The 22,741-nt window shown below is 45.6% G+C and overlaps 1 protein-coding gene across 1 annotated transcript in view; it reads left to right on the plus strand.

Moving 5' to 3' along the window:
* The window catches only part of PI4KA (phosphatidylinositol 4-kinase alpha), a 261,370-nt gene that overhangs the window by 133,305 nt on the left and 105,324 nt on the right, over positions 1 to 22,741 (plus strand). Inside the window, exons 31-37 of the mRNA XM_068135196.2 lie at positions 8,148 to 8,240; positions 8,336 to 8,492; positions 8,591 to 8,718; positions 9,386 to 9,544; positions 10,313 to 10,464; positions 15,617 to 15,724; positions 19,861 to 19,988. Coding sequence (XP_067991297.2) covers positions 8,148 to 8,240; positions 8,336 to 8,492; positions 8,591 to 8,718; positions 9,386 to 9,544; positions 10,313 to 10,464; positions 15,617 to 15,724; positions 19,861 to 19,988 — 925 coding nt within the window. The remainder of the gene's footprint in view (positions 1 to 8,147; positions 8,241 to 8,335; positions 8,493 to 8,590; positions 8,719 to 9,385; positions 9,545 to 10,312; positions 10,465 to 15,616; positions 15,725 to 19,860; positions 19,989 to 22,741) is intronic.

The following is a 22,741-nucleotide window of genomic DNA, read 5'->3' on the forward strand; positions in this document are numbered from 1 at the left end:
GGCCCTGTCCCCCCAGGATCTGAATTTGGTCCGGATGGAGGGGGTCAGGAGGTTGGTACCAGCAGAGCGGAGGTTGCGGGTGGGAGTGTGTCTGGAGAGGAGGTCAGCCAGGTAGGATGGGGCCAGGTTATGGAGGGCTTTGTATGTCAAGAGGAGGATTTTGTACTGGATTCTCTGGGGGATGGGGAGCCAGTGAAGCTTGTAAAGGACGGGGGTGATGTGGTCACGGGTCCGGGAATGAGTGAGTAGACGGGCAGCGGAGTTCTGAATGTATTGGAGTTTATTGGTGATTTTTGAGGGTGAACCATAGAGGAGGCTATTGCAGTAGTCCAGACGGGAGGTGATGAAGGCGTGGATGAGGGTTTCTGCAGCCGTGGAGGAGAGGGATGAGCGGAGACGGGCAATGTTTTTCAGGTGAAAGAAGGCTGACTTTGTGATCTGTTTAGTGTATTTGTCGAAGGAAAGGGTTTGGTCAAAGATGACGCCAAGATTCCGGATGTGAGGGGAGGTGGATACTGGGATACCGTCGATGTTGAGGGCAAAGTTATGGGTGGATTTTGTGAGCGTTTTTGGGCCAATGATGATTATTTCAGATTTATCACAGTTAAGCTTGAGGAAGTTGATTTGAAGCCAGGATTTTATTTCAGTGATGCAGTTTGTCAGGATAGAGTGGGTGTCGGTGGAGACGGACTTGGTGGAGATGAAAAGCTGGATGTCATCGGCGAAGCAGTGGAATTGGAGACCATGACGGCGGATTAAGTGACCGAGCGGGGACAGGTAAAGGATGAAGAGGAAGGAGCCAAGAACTGAACCTTGGGGGACACCTTGGGGGAGGGGAGCAGTGGGGGATTTGCAGTTATTGATGGAGATGAACTGGCATCTGTCAGAGAGGTATGATTTAATCCAAGAGAGGGCAGTGCCGGTGACGTTAAAGGTGGATTCAAGTCGGGTGAGGAGGATAGTGTGATCGATGGTGTCAAAGGCAGCGCTGAGGTCGAGGAGGACGAGAATGTTGAGGTTGCCAGCGTCAGAGGAGAGGAGAAGGTCGTTGGTGATTTTGAGGAGAGCAGTTTCAGTACTGTGGTTGGAGCGGAATCCGGATTGGAATGTTTCATACAGGTTATTGGCAAAGAGATGATGTTTGAGTTGAGTGGCTACAGCGCGTTCCAAAACTTTTGACAGAAAGGGTAGGTTGGAGATGGGTCTGAAGTTGTTTAGGGTGTCAGGGTTTAGACCAGGTTTTTTTAGAATGGGGGTAACAGCAGCAATTTTGAGGGAAGGTGGGACGATGCCTGTAGACAGGGAGGAGTTTATTGTTGCAATGATAAGTGGAGAGAGAGCAGGGAGGGAGGCTTTGACAAAGCTGGAGGGGATGGGGTCAAGAGTGCAGGTGGCAGTTTTCATTCCTATGAGGAGTTCAGAGAGGTCAGTAGGAGAGATTGGGGAGAACCGAGACAGGGGATGGCAGGACAAGGGGGGGCAGGTGGTTGGAGGGGGAGCGGGTGCGGCGGTGGTCAAGCTGTTGTAGATGTTGTCAATTTTGCGTTGGAAGAAAGAGAGGAAGGAGATGCAGTTGTCTACTGTGAATGACTGGGTGGTGGTGTTCAGGGGGCGGAGGAGTTTGTTTATTGTCGAGAAGAGTGCTTTTGGGTTTCCGGAGCCAGAGTGGATAATTTGAGAGTAGTAGGCAGAGCGGGCGCGGGAGAGGGCATCTTTGTAGTGTTGTATGTGGTCCTTGTAGGCTTGGGAGTGAACTGTGAGACCCGTTTTATTGCGGAGTCTTTCAAGTTGGCGAGCACGAGTTTTCATCAGGTGGAGTTCAGGGGTAAACCAGGGAGCAGAATGGGTGAAAGAAACTGTTTTGGTTTTTACAGGCGCAAGCTGGTCAAGGCAGGAGGAGAGAGTGTGGTTGTAGTAGTCAGTGAGGTCGGAAGGGGTGTGGAGGTCAATGAAGGGAGAAGTGGACATTTTTTCAGAGAGGGTGGATGAGAATGAGGTAGGTGAAAGAGCGTTTAGCTTACGGAAGTTGATTGTGCGATAATGCCTTGGTGTTGGGGCGGGGATGTTGATGGTCAGAGTGATGGCTAAGTGGTCAGAGAGGGTGAGGTCGGAGCCATAGAGATGGTGCAAATTTAATCCAGTGGAGCAGACAAGGTCCAAAATGTGACCACGGATATGGGTAGGAAAGTCGACATGTTGAGTGAGGTTAAAGCAGGTGAGTAAATCAGTGAAGTCAGTGGCTATTGTGGAGTCAGTGGAGTCCATGTGGATATTGAAATCACCAAGGAGGAGGATTGAGGGGGAGAGGGAACATAGCTGGGTCAGAAAGTAGGAGAAGTCAGACAGGAATGATGGGTGTGGTTTGGGAGGGCGGTAGACGACAGCCATGACTGACTGCGTGTGACCAGAGAGTTTTAAAGCCAGGTGTTCAAATGATGGAGCAGATGAGATGGAGATGAGGTTGGTCTTGATGTCTTGACGGTGGATAACGGCAATTCCACCACCTCGGCCCTCCGAGCGTGGTTTATTGACGTAGGAATATCCATTGGGTGTGGTGAGGTTGAGTGTGTAGTAGTCCAGAGGTTGTTGCCAGGTTTCGGTGAGACAGAGAAAGTCCAGTTTGTTATCCAGGATGTATTCGTTCAGGATGAGGCATTTATTGTTGAGGGACCGGGTGTTGAACAGGGTGAGCTTGATGTTGTTTTGAACAGCAGGGATGAATTCAGGTGATTTAGCCAGGGTTCGTAGGCAGGAGGTGCGATCGTGTGGGTTGCTGTGACCAGGTGCGCTGGGACGAAGAGTGAGAGTGCGCTGAGCCGACCAGAGGACGGGGATGGAGTGACCTGATTGCAAATAAACAAACTTGCGACCGGAGCCACGGTGAATGTACCTGGGTCGTCGGAGGAGTCCATTTGATTTGATGGCAGAGATGCATGATTGGGTGGAGCGGGTATTGAGCAGAAGAAGCCTTGCGGCGGAGTACTTCAGAGCCATGCCAGGCAGGAGCGAAGGGACGAGTACGAGGCCAAGGTCGAGGAGGCAAAGCGGCAAACGCAGCGGCAAACGCAGCGGCAAACGACTGCAGCCGCTAATCAAGACCACAGCGGCAAACAAGGCCACAAGGCCACCGGCAAACAAGGCCACGGCCACAAACAACGGGAGCGGGCCTTTCGATTCCGTATTCCGTACCATCAAAAGCAGATTCCGTTATCCAGCCGGAGAACACGCGGCACGTGCGGGTGTGAAAAGGCAGGACAGGTGTGAGATGTCAGGTCAGAAAAGTAGAAGCAGACCCTGTACATCCATCCAGTCGGAGAAGCGGCGAATATGCAACGCCAGCGTACTCTCGCAACCGAACCCGGAAGTCCAATGTTAATGAGAATGTTTAACCAATGTCGGCATCAACTTATTTGTGTGTCGCAGCCAGTAAACCGATTTAGGAACTCAGCACAAGGTGGGATTGGACATTGTTGCAAGACAGGTAGAGGCTCTCACTTCTCAAGATGAGACTGTTTGGCAAAGTTGGGGTTTCATTGCATATATTTGTGTACCTACAGGGATGAATGGGATGTTATTACCTCTGCCACCGAAGCCGGATGGAGGTTATGTTTTCACCCCTGTCTCTGTCAGTCTGTCTGTCAGTCTGTCTGTCTGTCTGTTTGTTTGTTTGTTTGTTTGTGCACAAGATATCTCAAAAAGTTGTGGGCGGATTTGGCCGAAATTTGGCAGAGAGGTAGCATATGTGACACGGACGAAATGATTAGATTTTGGTGAAGATATTGATTCGTATCCGGTTAGTAGAATTTTTAAAGTGATTCTTCACCACTGGTAGATAGGGCCAAAAACGATAACAGCAGGATATCTCAAAAGGTTGCGGATGGATTTGGACGAAACTTGGTGGAGTGGTTGAGTGTCTGACAAGGACAAATAGATTCGATTTTGGGAAGATTCCAATCCGGATTCGGATCAGCGAATTTTTAAGTGATTCTCCACCATTGAGTGATAGGGCTAAAACCGATGCATAGCACGATATCTCAAAAAGTTGTGGACGGACTTGGACGAAACTTTGTGGACAGATTGGGTGTGTGACAAGACTGCATCGCTTCGATTTTGGTGAAGATCTGAATATGAATTCGGATAAGAGAATTATTTAATTCTTAAGTGATTCTTCACCATTCGAAAAGAGCGATATTTAACATGATATTTAAAATAGTTATGGACGAGTTATGACGAAACTTGGTGGACGAGTTGGTTTGGTGACGAGAACAAGGCAATTACATTTTGGTTCATGTCCGAATCCAGATCCGGCCTATCAGAGGGATACAAAACATAAACTGTTCAGCCAGGCGGAGATATGCTCTCTACCGAGTGTCGTTCTAGTTACCTCCGCCACCAAAGATTGATGGAGGTTATGTTTTCACCCCTGTCTGTCTGTTTATTTGTCTGTCTGTCTGTGAACAAGATATCTCAAAAGGTTGTGGACGGATTCGGACGAAATTTGGCAGAGATGTAGCGTATGTGACAAGAACGTAGATTTTGGTGAAGATCTGGAATCGGATCCGGCTCGTCGAATTTTTGAAGTGATTCTTCACCATTGGGAGATCGGGTCAAAAACGATACATAGCAGGATATCTCAAAAAAAACAAAGAAGAATCGATTCTATTTTGGTTAAGATCTGGTTGATTCTGCTTTTGCTGTTCTTACCAGGAAACAGATGAAACAAGCATTCTGAGTATTGCGCTGCAATACATGTCCCCTACCGGCAGTGTGAATTATATAATTACCAACTCACGGTCTGAGGTAACTCGGCTAAAAATTATCCGATTTGCACCAAATAAAGTTCATGAATGGTTGCACAGACCCCTACTTCTCACTAAAAGTGGAAACAGAATGTAAATCGGAGTTAAAATAAGCCCGCAAGGTCGCTCCGTGGAGCGCCGGAGCGGCCTGCACGTATTGCACTGTGTGAATTATATAATTACCAACTCATGGTCTGAGGTAACTCGGCTAAACATTATCCGATTTGCACCAAATAAAGTTCATGAATGGTTGCACAGACCCCTACTTCTCACTAAAGGGGGAAACAGAATGTAAATCGGAGTTAAAACAAGGAATATTAACGGCTTTGACTTACCGCACTCCAAATTATAGTCTGGAAAACTGTTGGGGTAATTACCAAAGTTCAAAGTGCCATAACTTTGTCAAAAATGATCGAAACGTCGTGAAGTTCGAACGTGATCTGTAACTTATCATGAGGAAACCATGTACCAAGTTTGAAATCATCAGCATTAAGAGTTTAGAAAAAAAAGTCCGGAAAGCTGTTCTTTGCGTGACGGACTGACAGACTGATGGACGGACGGACAGACTGACAGACAGACTGACTGACTGACTGACTGACGGCGTGCAAACCCAAAGTCCCCTCCGGTGTACACCGGTAGGGGACTAACAAGCATTCTGAGTATTACGCTGCAATACATGTCCCCTACCGGCAGTCTGTCGTCCGGAAAATTGTTGGGGAAATTGCCAAAGTTCAAAGTGCCATAACTTTGTCAAAAATGATCGAAACGTCGTGAAGTTCGAACTTGATCTGTAACCTATCATGAGGAAACCATGTACCAAGTTTGAAATCATTAGCATTCAGAGTTTAGAAAAAAAAGTCCGGAAAGCTGTTCTTTGCGTGACGGATTGACAGACTGATGGACGGACAGACTGACAGACAGACTGACTGACGGACGGACGGACGGACGGACGGACTGACTGACTGACTGACTGACAAACCCAAAGTCCCCTCCGGTGTACACCGGTAGGGGACTAACAAGCATTCTGAGTATTGCGCTGCAATACATGTCCCCTACTACCGGCAGTCTGTCGTCCGGAAAACTGTTGGGGAAATTGCCAAAGTTCAAAGTGCCATAACTTTGTCAAAAATGATCGAAACGTCGTGAAGTTCGAACTTGATCTGTAACCTATCATGAGGAAACCATGTACCAAGTTTGAAATCGTTAGCATTAAGAGTTTAGAAAAAAAAGTCCGGAAAACTGTTCTTTGCGTGACGGACGGACGGACGGACGGACGGACAGACAGACAGACGGAGGGCAAACCTATAGTCACCTCCGGTGTACACCGGTAGGGGACTAATAATATAGTGAGTGAGGTAGAGGGTGTCGGGGGTGAAGATTCCAATATTTTCCACATTGAATATACATTTAAAATGTAGACAAGTTTATATTGTTTTGGCATCGGTGGAGTTTGGGGGGGGGGGGGTGCAGGGGGGACAATGCCCCCATCTTACCTTTTTCAGTAGTTTACAATTAAGATAAAAACATCCCGTATTTAAACGTGAGTAACAATAAAAATAAAATAAAAACACCTTTAGAGACCATTTTTCCCCGCAAGCGGGGGTTGGCCTTTTTCGGGGACCGTGGTTGTTGTTGTTTTTTGGTCCCCTTTTTGAAGCAATGTTTTACGGCCGGATGCCCTTCCTGCCGCCAACCCTTTTTGTCGCCTTTTTACGACAAACAGGGAATTACCAGTGAACTGGTACTCAATTAGCCGACCTCGGAAGGATGACAGGCTGAGTCAATCCCCCTGGCGTTAATTCAGCGATCGACCGGGATTCGAACTCAGGATCCTAGGATCCTAAGCTGGCACCCTAGCCGCTAGCCCAACCCAACACCAGTAACAATAATGAACGTAAACTGTATTTGTGATTTCACGTACACTGTAACTACACTAACAAATGGTAATTTTGGTAGTCAAGACCAAGCTACCCATTATTAGTCCCCTACCGGTGTACACCGGAGGGGACTTTCGGTTTGCACGCCGTCCCTCAGTCCGTCAGTCCGTCACGCAAAGAGCAATTTTCCGGACTTTTTTTCTAAACGCTTAAAGCTAATGATTTCAAACTTGGCACATGGTTTCCTCATGATAAGGTAGAGGGCAGGTTCGAACTTCACGACGTTTCGATCATTTTGACAAAGTTATGGCACTTTGAACTTTGGGAATTCTGATAATTCTGATGATCCTTAACTCAGTGCCATTTAAAGTTTTAATTTCCTTTAAAAAAAGATTTTCTCTGCATTAATAGCACCGATTGAGATCAAATTTTCACCATAGGAGGGAATCGGTCTGTAGAATATTTTAATGGTAATCATGACGTCACAGGTCACGTGGTTCGGCCGCCATATTGTTTTTCGTGAAAACACGAAAACCCCTTTTTCTCTGCAACGGCTGAACAGATCGAGGCCAAACTTTGCAGGCAGAATCGCATACCCATGACGAACAAAAAAGTCATCGAGCATGACGGCATGCGTCACATGGTTTCAGAGTTATGACGTTTTTAAGCATGAACCTTTAAAACCGAGCTCCTTCCTCATTTTTGATCCAATCAATGGGAAACTTCACAGATCTGTTCTGCATGTCAGTCTACTAAAATGTCCTTTTGGAATTTGCGATAGGGCACGTGGTTTGGCAGATATCGTTAATTAAACGAAAATATTTTTTTAAAAATGGATATCTCTTGTTTATTCCAGGGTTCTCCTCAAGCCACACCGCGCCCTCAGCCTCGTCTCGTGAACGTCAACAGCGCGACACAGCGCGCGCTTTCGGGAGGGGCGGAGCCAAGCCGAGCAACATATATATATACACATCGATCATTGATCGTGAACCGGAAAATATAATAAATAACTGATGTTTAGCGACTCAAAAGGTTCTTTATCAACAACTTATTTTCTCGTGCTTCTGACCTGTCTGCAAGGTGTATAAATCGAAGTCCCTAGTGCGAATCACAGGTGAGCCCGTCCTGAGGTAATTTGAGATTGGGAACGATTCAGAACCTGTGGGTGAATAACCCTTGGTAATTTCCCCAACAGTTTTCCGGACGACAGACTGCCGGTAGGGGACATGTATTGCAGCGCAATACTCAGAATGCTTGTTAATATTAACCCCTTGTCCCCCCAAATAGAGAAGTCGAACTACGACTATGTGTTTCGGGCGTGAGATATCTGCAGACGATGACAACTTTGTGATCATTCTCATTTACATTTAGATCAAAAGTGTATTTTAAAGATTCACATTTAGTAGTCACTTGTACCAGTTCCGGCCTCCTATCTTAATACGTAAACTCCCATTTATTTCATATGTTATAGAGTTCTCTGTTGCAAGACAGACCAAGCTGCGTGAAGAAGGATTATTCGAACTTCATGACATCCCTAAACCTTCGCAACAGATATGCTGGCGAGGTATGGAGATGTTTGTATTCTTTCAGTAGGTTTTACAGGCCTGCCGGCACGCTGTATGACACGACCTCATGCTCATCGTGCTTGTTTCCGTGCAGGTGTCTGGAATGGTTGAGATGTTTGTGGCACTTGGAAAACCAGGAGATCTAAACACCCTGTTGATTACGCATTTGGAAGAGGCTCTTGTGTCCGGCAACACGGAGGCTTACACCCGGTCTATGTTTAAGCTTACGGCTCGGCTCATCAGCAGTAAGGGTAAGTCTTCACTGGACTTTCGCACCTGCATGACATAAGCTTCTGTGTTTGAATGTTGCTCGTTGTTGCAGACAACCGTATTCTCTTGTGCCCAGCAGAAGGTGATTCTTGCTTGCTGCATCACCTGTGCTGGGCCCCGCTGCGCATGTTTTCCGGGATCGGGATGGAGACGGCCATTGCCTGCTGGGAGTGGCTTCTTGCTGGAAAACCCAGCCTGGAAACTCGTGTACGCCTTTAGTTTTTGTTCCTCTCACTTATTAAAAAACTGTGAAAAGCCTGGTGTTGGCTTAGCGGTTAGGGTGCTGGCTTGGGATCCTAGGATCCTGGGTTCGTTGGCTTAGCGGTTCGGGTGCCAGCTTGGGATCCTAGGATCCTGGGTTCGTTGCCTTAGCGGTTCGGGTGCCGGCTTGGGATCCTAGGATCCTGGGTTCGTTGGCTTAGCGGTCCGGCTTGGGATCCTAGGATCCTGGGTTCGTTGGCTTAGCGGTTCGGGTGCCGGCTTGGGATCCTAGGATCCTGGATTCGAATCCCGGTCAATCGATGAATTAACACCAAGGGGGTTGACTCAGCCTGTCATCCTTCCGACGTCGGCAAATTGAGTACCAGTTCCCTGGTAAATCCCTGTGTGTCGCACAAGGTGACCAACAGGGTTGGCGACAGGAAGGGCATCTGGCCATAAAATATTGCTTCAAAAAAGGGGACCACGGTGCCTGAAAAAGGCCAACCCCTGCCCTGCGGGGGAAAATGGCCTCTAAAGGTGGTTTTTTTTTCTTTCAGCAATACAACTGTGAAAGCCTAATTCTCTATTAAAACGCTCTTTATGTTCGGTGTCGCGCTAATCATGGAAGTTTCCGTGTGAACTGCCGATCATTCCAGTGACGGGCTTTCTGCAGTTCCTTCGCGAGGTGGTTGGGGCCTGGCAAATGACTGTTGAGAGATCCACGGGGATCTTCTCCTCGGACCAGAAAGAAGCAGATCCTTTGGCTGCTTCAGAAGAGTCACAGCCTCGGCCTTGTCCCCCGACGGTCATCCCTCATCAGCTGTGGATCGAGGTGTTGTTCCTCGCCTTTTTTAAGATGAGATAAATTTGCGTTGTGTCTGTGGTGGCATCATTTGATACAGCTGATGAGAATATACAAACTTTTATATTACAGTATTTAAAATCAAAAGAAACTCTTGCTAAGTGAGTTGTGTAGCTCTTTTGAACTTTGCAATTTAGCAGAGTAATGGGTGTAATTAGTAAATTCTCTGGGTAATTACCGGATTCCCCAATCATTCAGATCGGATCATGAACCGTGCTCTATACAGAACGTCAGTGATGCTGAATCAGTTTCTATGGCTGCAGTTGCAATCCTTGATGGATCGCTACTCCGACACAGGAAATCAGGACAGGAATTTGTAATTTGTTCATGGTGCCGGCGATAGCTTCCCCACTCTTCATGATGGACACCTTGGGCTATTTAACGTTCATCAACTAACGCCGGAAGACGGGACGCCCAGTTTAACGTCCATCTGAGGGACGGCAACACACGTTGATGAATCACGCTGTCTATGAAACACCAGGATTACAGTTTATAGCTGGGCCAAGGTTCGTGCTCAAGCTAGACAGCTTAGAGGTTTGTGTGCGTACCTGTAAGTCATCCTGACAGCCACCGACCATTACTAATATTAGACCAGGATCCGGCGAACAAAGCATTGTACCAATCTGCCTGAGAATGACCTTTATCCTTTGCATTTTGTAAGTGTGATGGAATTGAATGATAATGTCCACAGTTGTTGATTGTTCATGTTGGTAAAACTGTCATCTTGTGTTTTTGTAGTTCATGGCTCAGCGCTTTGAAATCGCCAAATACTGCAGTGCTGACCAGGTGGAGATTTTTGCCGCTCTTCTGCAGCGCTCGCTCTCACTGACTGTCGGCGGGAAGCCGGCCAATATCAATCGTCACATTGCGGCAATTGGTCCACGCTTCAGGCACGTGTCCCAGCTGTGCCTCCTTCTCTGGGTCTTCTTTAATTTTTTATTTTTATTTTTTTTGTATACAAGATGGAGACTCATGTAAGAGTGAACATTAATCAAAAAAACAAACGAACACATAAAAAAAAAATATTATAAAGGGAGCGGGAGACGAGATGGGGAGAGAGAGGGAAGCACACAAATACAACAGTAGAGAACAAGGACATCGGGAGATCTGTGGGAGGGAGAAGGCTTGGGGGGAGGAGGCATGGGAAGGGTAGGGGGGGTGGGAGAGGTATAAAACACATGGACACTGCGAGGACTTCCAGGAAAGAAGTCGGTATTTAAAAAAAAACATTTTTAATTTTGAAAAAACATTTTTTTTTTTTTTTTTGAGGTAGAGGTAAAAACTTTTTTAACTTTTAATTTTAACATTTAACTTTATTTGAAATTAAATTATTTTAAGTTAAATTACTTAAATTACTTAAATTATTCCCGGTGTGTATCCCGGTTTAGAATAGGTACACCGTATCCCTGCGTGTCGTAACAACAACAACAACAACAACAACAACATGCATTTTAAGGCCATTTTCCCTGCTAGAGCGGGGGTTAGCCTTGCGGTCCCCATGACAATCTTCTCCATCTTGCCCTATTTTCTGCATCTCCCCTTGTTAACCTCCTTGCCCGCATTTCTTCTTCGACCATCTTTAGCAAAGTCTTTCTCGGTCTTCCCGTCCTCTACTTCCTTCTACATTCATTTCCATCACTCTTCTCAACCAGTCACTTTCATCCTTCCTCAACACATGACCAAACCATCTCAACCTGTTCCTCTTCACAACATCAATCACAGGCTCTATTCCCATCATTTTTCGCAATTCATCATTTGTCTTCCTCTCTCTCAACAATACTCCGCACATCCATCGAACCATTCGCATTTCCACCCTTTCCAACCTTCGTTGCTGCTCTACGTTCATTACCCATGTCTCGCTCCCATAAATCATAACACTTCTCACACATGCAGCATACACCTTTCCCTTCAGCTTCAACGACACTCCCTTCCTTATCAGCACGCCACTCAGTTCCCGAAACTTCTTCCATGCACATCTCACTCCAGCAACCATTGCCGTAAGAGCGTGGTAAGAGGCGACTAAAAGGGTTGGCATCAGGAAGGGCATCCGGCCATAAAAACCATTGCCTCAAAAAGAGAACCATGACAATTACAACTACATATGGGCAGGGTACAGCCCGAAGTACTCCATGGAGGACCCCACTCCCTCTCGTCAAACCTCAAGGTGGGGAACCCGATCGAAGCAAGGGTGGAAATCACTCCATTTATGATGACGAAACGTCTGATGGCCGACGTGGAGATCGCTTTCTGAGGTTTGGGACATGGAATGTAGGGACAATGACAGGGAGATCAGGAGAAGTGATGGAAGTATTGGTCAGAAGAAGAGTGGACATATTTTGTGTGCAGGAGACGAGATGGAAGGGAAGTGGTGTGAGAATGGTGAAGGGTAGGCAGGGACAGAAATACAAGTTTGTGTGGCAAGGGTGCCTGGAGGGCATGAATGGTGTTGATGTCCTGTTTTCTGAGGAGTTTGTAGACAGTGTGGTGAGTGTGATGAGAGTGAGTGAAAGGTTGATGATGGTGAAAATGATGATTGGAAAGCTCTTGTTGAACGTCATCTCGGGATATGCTCCGCAGGTTGGTCGGAGCGATGAAGAGAAGGACAAGTTCTGGTGTGCGATAGAGAAGCTGATGGAAAACGTGAAAGATGAGGAAGTTGTTGTGGTTGGAGGAGACCTAAATGGACATGTGGGAAGGAGTATGGACGGCTTTGAGGGAGTTCATGGGGGTTACGGATATGGTGTGAGAAATGGAAAAGGTGAAAGGATTTTGGAGTTTGCTGATGGAGCTGATTTGTTGATTTGTAATACTCAGTTCCAGAAAGAGGATAATAAGCTTGTTACATACACGTCAGGTGGGTCAACGACAACCGTTGACTACCTGCTGGTTCGTAGGCGAGATAGGGGGCACCTCCGGGACACAAAGGTGATCCCGGGGGGAGGAGGCTGTTTCACAGCACCACTTGGTTGTCTGCGACATAAAGGTGAAAGGTGCGAGGAGAGCTCAGCGGGTGAAGTACCAACCGAGAATGAAGGTGTGGAGGTTGAAAGAGGTGACAGTGAGGGAGGCATTAAAAGAGAGGCTGAGTATGGTAGAGGATGATGTGGTTGAGCTTGAAAGTGGTTGGATGTCAATGAAAGATAGTCTGTTGGGAGCCGTTGGTGAGGTATGTGGATGGACAAAAGGACCACCGAGGCACTCGGAAACATGGTGGTGGGATGATGAAGTTGGAAAGAACATTGACGAGAAGAGGAAGAAGTTCAAGGAGTGGCAGAAGGCGAAGGGTACGGGGGCAGAAAAGGCAGAGCATGAAAGTTATAAGGCAGCCAAGAAGGCTGCAAAGAAAGAGGTAGCAAAGGCGCAGGAGACATGCAGGAAAATGTTCGGAGAACGCTTGGATTTGGAAGAGGGTCAGAGAGCGGTATTCAGGATTGCAAAGCAGATAGCGAAAGAGAGGTGTGATGTGATGGGGGTGAGTTGCTTGAAGGATGAAGTGGGACAAATCATTGTGGACCCAGATGGAATTAAAGGAAGATGGAAGAGATATATGGAAATACTTTTGAATGCAGAGAAGGAATGGGATGGCAATATAGAGAGTAACCCAGTTTTAGGACCGGCAGAGAAGATAACCGAGAAGGAAGTTGAGGAAGCGATAAAAGCAATGAAGAGTGGAAAAGCGGGAGGGCCGACGGGAGTTGTGGGAGATATGTTGAAGGCAGCGGAAAATTGGGGTGTGAAGAGGATGACAGAGATCTGCAAGCTGGTGGTGGAAGAAGGCCGCATTCCAGTGGATTGGGAACTGAGTACCCTCGTCCCTCTATACATGGGGAAAGGTGACCCTCTGGACTGTGGCTCGTATCGAGCGATAAAGTTATTGGAGCATGGAATGAAGGTATTTGAAAGGGTGTTGGAGAGGAGGATAAGGAAGAAACTGAAGATTGACGAAATGCAGTTTGGATTTATGCCAGGAAGAGGAACGACAGACACACTTTTTATTGTGAGGCAGTTGCAGGACAAGTACATGGAGAAGAGGAAGAAGTTGTTTCTTGGGTTTGTTGATCTGGAGAAAGCATTCGATAGGGTTCCACGTGAAGTAGTGACATGGGCATTGAGGAAGTTAGGAGTGGAGGAATGGTTGATCAGAGTGGTGATGGCAATGTACAAAAGAGCGCGCACAGCTGTAAGGACGAAGGACGGGAACAGTGGTGAGTTTGAGGTGAAGGTGGGAGTGCATCAGCGGTCGGTACTAAGTCCACTATTATTTGTAGCTGTGATGGAGGTGCTGGCTCGGAACGTAAAGGAGGGTTTACCGTGGGAGTTGTTGTATGCAGATGATCTGGTGTTGATTGCAGAAAGTATGGATGGACTGAAGGAAAAGATGAACAAGTGGAAGGAATGTATGGAGACAATAGGTCTGAAGGTGAATATCAGTAAAACGAAGGTGATGGCAAATGGTAAAGCATGTGGTGAGGTTGAAAGAACTGGGAAGTGGCCATGTGCTGTGTGTAGGAAGGGTGTCGGAGTGAACTCCATTCAATGTACCATGTGCGCTGAGTGGGTTCATCAAAAATGTAGTGGTCTGAGAGGGTCATTAACCAGTATGGCAGCTACATTCAAGTGTAAGGTGTGCACAGAGGGAGCTGCAGATGGAGGAAATGTTGAGTTGGATCTTGGAGACGGCGTGAAGCTGGAAGGTGTGAAAACATTTTGCTACCTCGGAGACATGCTCAATGGAGAAGGTGGATCAGACTCGGCAACGGTTGCTGGAGTGAGATGTGCATGGAAGAAGTTTCCGGAACTGATTGGCGTGCTGATGAGGAGGGGAGTGTCGTTGAAGCTGAAGGGAAAGGTGTATGCTGCATGTGTGAGAAGTGTTATGATTTATGGGAGCGAGACATGGGTAATGAACGTAGAGCAGCAACGAAGGCTGGAAAGGGTGGAAATGCAATTGGTTCGGTGGATGTGTGGAGTATCGTTGAGAGAGAGGAAGACAAATGATGAATTGCGAAAGATGATGTGAATAGAGCCTGTGATGGATGCTGTGAAGAGAAACAGTTTGAGATGGTTTGGTCATGTGTTGAGGAAGGATGAAAGTGACTGGTTGAGAAGAGTGATGGAAATGAATTTTTTTTTTTTTTTTTTTGTATACTGAATCGAGGCTCGTGAAAGAGCTGACAACCGCGAGGGAAAGACAGCACAGGGGGACCGCGAGGGAAAGACAGCACAGGGGGACCGCGAGGGAAAGACAGCACAGGGGGACCGTGAGGGAAAGACAGCACAGGGAGACCACGAGGGAAAGACAGCACAGGAGGACCACGAGGGAAAGACAGCACAGGGGGACCACGAGGGAAAGACAGCACAGGGGGACCGCGAGGGAAAGACAGCACAGGGGGACCACGAGGGAAAGACAGCACAGGGGGCCGCGAGGGAAAGACAGCACAAGGGGACCGCGAGGGAAAGACAGCACAGGGGGACCGCGAGGGAAAGAATGTAGAAGGAAGTAGAGGACGGGGAAGACCGAGAAAGACTTGGCTAAAGATGGTCGAAGAAGAAATGCGGGTAAGGGGGTTAACAAGGGGAGATGCAGAAAATAGGGGAAAATGGAGAAGATTGTCATGGGGATCGCAAGGCTAACCCCCGCTCTTGCAGGGAAAATGGCCTTAAAATGCCTGTTATTGTTGTTGTTGTATTTAACTTTATTTCAACTTTTTTTTCCACTTTAACTAAGGTATAACGGTTTTTCAAAATTTCAAAAACAAAAACTTAATTTCAAAAACTTATTTTAAAAAAACAAAAAAACTCTTGGCTTTTCCTCTTGTCTCCTGATCATGTTAAAAAGGGGAATTGAATGTCTGAATTGGGGAAAAAAGCCACATATGGAGCCGCTGTTTTACTTCATTGATAGCCTAACTTTCTCGAATATAGACACCGTAGTCCCTGATGTGCACTCCATGTGCCGAAAGACGAGTATGAAAAGCACTGCGTCAGAGCTGGGGACTCGAGAAAGCTGCTAATCCTCCCTTCGCCCACGCCCCTCTCTAGGCTGCTCAACTTGGGCCTCTCCATGCTCCATGCTGACGTGTTGCAAAGCCCCACGGGACGTAATGTCCTCAGAGAAAAGATTTACTCCTCTGCCTTTGACTACTTCAGGTAAATATCTGTTCACCTGGATTATTATTTGTTCACCTGAATTATATTATTATTTATTTATTTAATGTATATGTGACTGGTTCTGGCAAAAGCAGACACTTGTCGGCTTTTCTCTTCGCGAGAAAAAGCTGAAGAGAGTCAAAGTATGACCACAGGGACCAAATTGAGATTTTTATATGGATAGGAAGAGTAACTTCTCTACATTATTATGCACCAAAACATTTTCCCAAGAAACAACAAAAACGTCGTGAAATTCGACGAAGAATCTAAAATGTCATTCTCAAAATGTGCTCAGAAAGTCACGATTCCTCGGTCAAAAAGACGAAGATCGCGAAATTTCGATGTTTTACTACGAGCCATACATCGTAATGCAAAGGAGATCCCTGACATACATGTTTGGTATGAATGAAAAGCTCTATACGTGCAAACATTCTTTGTGCGTGTGAACGGTATTGTGAACTTTGAACCTAATTATCTCCCTTGTTTAAACGAAAATATAATTGTCATTAAAATACCATAACTTCGTTAATTTTCATCCAATTAACATAATGTATATTATATATATCAAGTGAAAGAGGAATGTCAAATGGGGAATCAGATGATATCAAAATCTCAATTTTGATTTTTGCCCCCAAGTGTCTGCTTTTGCCAGAGCCAGTCACATATTTGTAGTTCCGCAAGAGCTTAAAGAACATTTAAATGTAGAACTTGCTGTAAATGTTTTCAAATATTACCTTCTGAATCGGTATGCTTTCATTCACTCTGCGTCAGACGTGGAACACTTGCATGTTTATGTGGGGTGCTTCTTATTTTGGTAAATTCTGTCCCATTAGCGTAGGAGACGAGGTTTTGCAATCGTGTGTGTGTCCGTGTCCGTGTGTCTGTGTCCTGGTCGTGGCCTTTTTATCATTGGAAACCGAGATTTTGTCATCAAATCTTCAACAATTCTTTATTATGAGAATATGAAGAACACAAATGAATGAAATGGACAATTTATTTTTAACTGTTGTTTTTGTCAAGTTTTGTTTCAGTACAAAGTGAACACGGACGGGATTTACATTTTGAGGTGCTTTCTAGTTTTTAAACTTGTTCTGCCATTCGAAGTAAAATGGCCAGGCCTGGCATGATAACTTAGAGGTAGGTGCACTCACTCACCTTTGAGCTGTATAGTCTGGGTTTGATTCTCGACCCAACTATAAACCGTCACCTTGGTGTTTCACAGGTAGAACGTTGCATCAACACGTTCGTCGTCCTTTCGAGCATATATTGGGTTGGTCATCCTGTCTACTTGTATTTCCTCAGGCCATTGTGTGTCAGTACCCCTGTGCGGATTCTAAATATCCACTTCAATCAGTGGCAGAGCTGTCCCTCATAAACAAAACAATTGTCAAATTACATCTATTAATTCCCTCTTCATATTCCTTCCATTGTTGCCCTCGCCAGAGGAGAAGGTATTGCATTTGAGTCCATTTGTCTGTCTGCTTGTCCGCAAAGAATAAATATGCTTTTCTCGACAACCGTTGGCCCGATTGACACGAAATTTTCACCATAGGTGCAACTCCTCCTGTAGAAATTTTTATTGGTAATTATGACGTCATAGGTCGCATAGTACGGGCGCCATCTTGGAAAAACCGAAAAACTTTGCACCTCTATATCTCCGAAAGCGCTGCATCTTACTATAATTCACCAAATGTCTGTCCGTCTGTCTGTCTGTCCCTTCGAAGTTACCGTAAAAACTGCTGAACCGATCGCAACGATATTTTGGGTGGATAATCCTGGGATCTCCAGGAGTAAAATAGGCTATTTAGTTTTCCCAATTTCAGCTTTAGTCTCCAGCATTCTCAGGTTTTGACTCCCGCATAACATTCGCGTTCACATAACGTTTATTGTGACGATGTTGTTTTCCCGGGTGCCGCACAAACGGCTGCACCGATCGCTGCACAGCTGCACCGATCGGACTCGGTGACCTCGGACAAAGACCTTTTATAAGGACACGGGTTGAATCCCTGCTTGAGAGAATTCTAACCCCCTCGCTGCCATCACGGCCGTCTCTCCAACTTACAATCTCATGAGATATGCGGAAAGGATGACCCAAAACCAATATAAACATCATTCGTATATAAAGATCATTAAAAGTAAATAATGACCTCGGCCAAAGTTCAAACGACATTTAGTCTCTACATGAGAGAATTACACATAGCTATTTGGGCGGTGTATACGCTAACAGATCGCTGTCTCCATCGATCTTGCCAAGGCCGTAACACCTATAAGCTCAAAATCCTTTTAACTGTTGATTTGGTAGTTTTTACAATGATAGTCAGGTTCACTATGTTTTTTCATTCAAAATTTTGGTAGATTAGCAAAACTATACATTTTTGGAATATTCAGAGCATGAGGAATCCAAAAATTTATGTTTACATTTGCGTAGACACCTTTGCGAAAATGACACTCAGGACAGTGATGAAGATCTGTAAAAGCATATTCCTGAACGGTATAGACCTCGTAGATCCTGTGTATAGGACTTGTAGTTCAATCTGATACTACCTATAACTTCCTATAACAACCTATAACTTCAAAGGACTTGCAATATCATGTATTATGTAATACAGTTATATCACAAATATAAAGACAATGGTTTTCAATTACCTTTGTTTGTTGCTTTTCTATAATCCTGAGCACTATTTTGAGGCCTTTATTGGATTCCTTGACCCAGAAAACATAGGATTAGCATATTTAATTAAGTCTCTAGGTTGACTAGAAGCCGAGATCGCGCAAAATATGTATTTTATGGCGGCCATTTTCAAAATCCAAAATGGCGGCCATGCAGGTGTCTGTGCAAATGCCAACATTGATTTTCAGATTCTCCATGCTCTGAAGATTCCAAAAATGTACAGGTTTGCTAATCCCAAAATTTTGAACGAGATTATATTTGTTAACATAGTGAACCTGACTATCTTCATCACTGTCCTGAGTGTCATTTTCACAAAGGTGTCTACGCAAATGTAAACATTAATTTTTGGATTCCTCATGGTCTGAATATTCCAAAAATGTATAGTTTTGCTAATCTACCAAAATTTAGAACGAAATTATATTTGTTAACATAGTGAAGATATCTATGAAGGAAACATTAACAATGTTGTTAAAAGTTTATTTTGTGATTAATTGGAGTTATGTTGTTTGGAATGAAAAAGAGATATCGAGTTCAAATGAATGACGACATGCCGTGATGGTTTCTACTTTCTGAACGTGAACTTCGCGGATCGCCATATGCAGATTCGCCTCGGTCCCACGATCGATGTTTCTATACGTGAACGTACCCATTTGTTTGCGAACGGGTACGTTTTTCACGTCCTTCACGAACTTGCTGTCCATGTCTGACGTGTGACTGAAGGTGCTACAGGAATGTGGAATTTATTGGTTTCATGCTTTAGCATTCGCCGTATCTGCATTGCCTGTGTGCTTCTGGCCTCCCACCCGTGCGTAGCACGGGTATCTCCCTAGTAGAAAAAATTGAGACATGGCTCATTGTAAAGAACTCTCCATGTGGAATAACATATGTTAATGATGATGTCATAGGTGCCTCCATTATGACGTCATAATTCGACAAGTACAAAACTTCATCCGATCAAGATGAAATTTGTTGAGCGTCGTCTTGGGATAAATTGGTGGAGAAAAAAAATATGATGACGTCAGCAGTCACATGGTTCAGCCACCATATTTGTTTCAACACAAAAGCCCTAAAAACACGTCCTGGCGAGGGTCTGCAATCTCTGATTACTCTTTCTTGTTTATACATCGCTTTACTCTTTTTCTGTTTTTGGGGGAGTGGTGGGTTTTGCAAGTAAATATTTTTCTGTTTGGAACCCTCTTGTGCCCAGCTGACTGAGCTTTGTGCAATCTCTTTGAACAGAACCTTTTTGCTGTTTGTAGCTCATTGGGACATTAATTATGAAACTGTGCTATCCAAACCTGATGTTGACGTAGTTTTGGAAGTCCACGTGAATGTTGTGCACTTTCGCTTTTTACTGGCACCGCAATTGGCCAAGTGGGTTGACTGGCCCAGCATTCCCTGTACAGGAAAAGGCAACGTCCTTGATGACATTGATTTAATCGGAGTGATATCCCTGCATTCCCAGCGTTCCCCTCAAGTGTCCAACTCAGACAACAAAGGTTCTTCGGGAAGACATCAACGTGATGAAGAGGTTCTGGACTGCAATGCATTCTGATAAAAAGTACCTGACCGAAAACCTTCTCCTTCCACCAGGTAAATGTCTCGTTGCCAATGAAATGCCTTCAATAATTTGAGCTGAAGATCTTGATGCAAAAATGTTTTCTCTCCACCCTTGGATTTGTGTGAATTGTGGGACAAGTGTAATTTGTTTCCCCATTTAGATTGATGAAACATACCTGGACAAGCTTGTACGGATGCACATTACATGTAGGACATAGACATTAGGAGACACCAGTATACAACAACAACAGGCATTTTAAGGCCATTTTCCCTGTGAGAGCGGTGGTTAGCCTTGCAGGCCCCATGACAATCTTCTCCATTTTGCCCTATTTTCTACATCTCCCCTTGTTAATCCCCTTGCCCGCATTTCTTCTTCCACCACCTTAAGCCAAGTCTTTCTCGGTCTTCCCCGTCCTCTACTTCCTTCTACATTCATTTCCATCATTCTTCTCAACCAGTCACTTTCTTCCTTCCTCAACACATGACCAAACCATCTCAACCTGTTTTAGTCCGGCAGCTAAGTTAAATATAGCATAACAATTGTGCATTTTGTGAGGAAAGCACCAAATTTGGCACACTAGTAGACTATCATATTATGAAAAGATCTGGATTTTGGGCCATCTCAGATTCAGAGATTTGATTTTTGCAAGATTTGCAGATTTTGCAGATTTGCAAGCTGAGATTGCAACGCCAGGGACGGCCGACTCCTTCCTGCGAGCTGCCCACGTCACCCGCACAAGAAGAGCTCATCAAATCACTGCAGCGGCACTGCACATCCTGCAACACCGTGCGTATGAACGCCACTGTATGACATATGCTGATGATGCAGAAGACCTGCCTGAGTTCGAAGACTGGTGTCACCAGAGAGGAGAAGACATTCCCAACTTTCAGTACTGGGCAACTGTGCTGGAACTAGAGATGTTGTTACTGGTCTACGTGCGTTCTCTGCGGCAGGCTTCATTCACGATGTACCTTGATGCCCTGACGGAACTGGTCCCATGGTTCCATGCCTTAGACCACACACACTATGTCAGGTGGGTCCCTGTTCACCTGAGGGACATGGTTGCACTCCCAATGAAGCACCCAGATGTAGCCAGAGAATTCAGGGCTGGCAACTTCACTGTACAGAAGACGAAGAAGGTGTTCTCTTCGATCCCAATCGAATCGAAATCTTGCAAAAATCAAATCTCTGAATCTGAGATGGCCCAAAATCCAGATCTTTTCATAATATGATAGTCTACTAGTGTGCCAAATTTGGTGCTTTCCTCACAAAATGCACAATTGTTATGCTAAGTTGCCCCACTATTTCTCTTCCCAGCATCCATCATAGGCCTGGTGTTGACTTAGCGGTTAGGGTGCTGGCTTGGGATCCTAGGATCCTGAGTTTGAATCCTGGGGTTGATCGCTGAATTAACGCCAGGGGGGTTGACTCAGCCTGTCATCCTTCCGAGGTCGGCAAATTGAGTACCAGCTTGCTGGGATGAATGATCCCGGTGTGTACCCCGATTTAGATTAGGTACACCGTGTCCCTGCGCATCGTAAGAGGCGACTAAGGGTTGGCGTCAGGAAGGGCATCCAGCCATAAAAACATTGCCTCAAACAGGGAACCATGATTGTCATGGGGCCACAAGGCTAACCTCCGCTTTAGCGGGGAAAATGGCCTTAAAACGATCATTCATTCATTCATTCTCTCAATGATACTCCGCACATCCACCGAACCATTCGCAGTATACAACAACAACAACAACAGGCATTTTAAGGCCATTTTCCTTGCTGGACCCTTTCCAGCCTTCGTTGCTGCTCTACGTTCATTACCCATGTCTCACTCCCATAAGTCATAACACTTCTCACACATGCAGCATACACCTTCCCGAAACTTCTTCCATGCACATCTCACTCTCGCAACCGTTGCCGAGTCTGATCCACCTTCTCCATTCAGCATGTCTCCTTGGTAGCAAAATGTTTTCACACCTTCCAGCTTCACGCCATCTCCAATATCCAACCCAACATTTCCTCCATCTGCAGCTCCCTCTGTGCACACCCTACACTTGAATGTGTCCAGATAGACGACGTCTGACATTGAGGGCCTCCATCCATTGTTGGGATAGTAGAAGCAGCATGTTCAAGGTGGTGATCTGGACTGAATCCGCATTGGTGATCTGAGATGAGGCTGTTGGAGAAAAGGAATGATGAAAAGGATTCCATGACATTGCTGATGATTGCAAGTTAGCTGATAGGTCTGTAGTTCAGGGGGTGGATTTTTGCACATTTTTAATGTAATGCAGTGAAGTTGGATGATTTCAAAGCAGATGGAGGATGACTTTGAGCAAATGATAAGGTGAAAAGATAAGAAAGACAATGCAATGTCCTAAAAGCCTGCAAGATGTAGACGGAGTCTTCACTGTTAGGAGGGCGGTACAACATGCACAATACACATGAACAAGAGATGGGAGTGGAGGGGATCCAAGTCGCAGCCAGATGTACTCCATAGCGTTGGGATGTGCAAAGGCAAAGTGCAAAGGGGGGAGGGAGGCTTTGATGGGGCAGGTTGAGTGGTGGATGAGGGGGAAAGTTTGAGTGGGTGGGATGAGAGGGGAGCTTTGAGGAGGTTGGGTGAGGTGGGATACAGAAAGGGGGGCATGAAGTTTTGAGTGAGTCAGGTGAAGGAGGATGCTGAAAGAGGGCACATGAAATGGAGGGATTCCGATTCCAAATTCCCAAATTTGACAGACAGAGATAAATATCATGTGGTGGGTGGAAATAATTTTTGTTAAAGGCCTAGAGAA

This window comes from Myxine glutinosa, chromosome 14 (assembly GCF_964187855.1).
Source record: "Myxine glutinosa chromosome 14, kmMyxGlut1.1, whole genome shotgun sequence".
NCBI classification, from domain to species: domain Eukaryota; kingdom Metazoa; phylum Chordata; class Myxini; order Myxiniformes; family Myxinidae; genus Myxine; species Myxine glutinosa.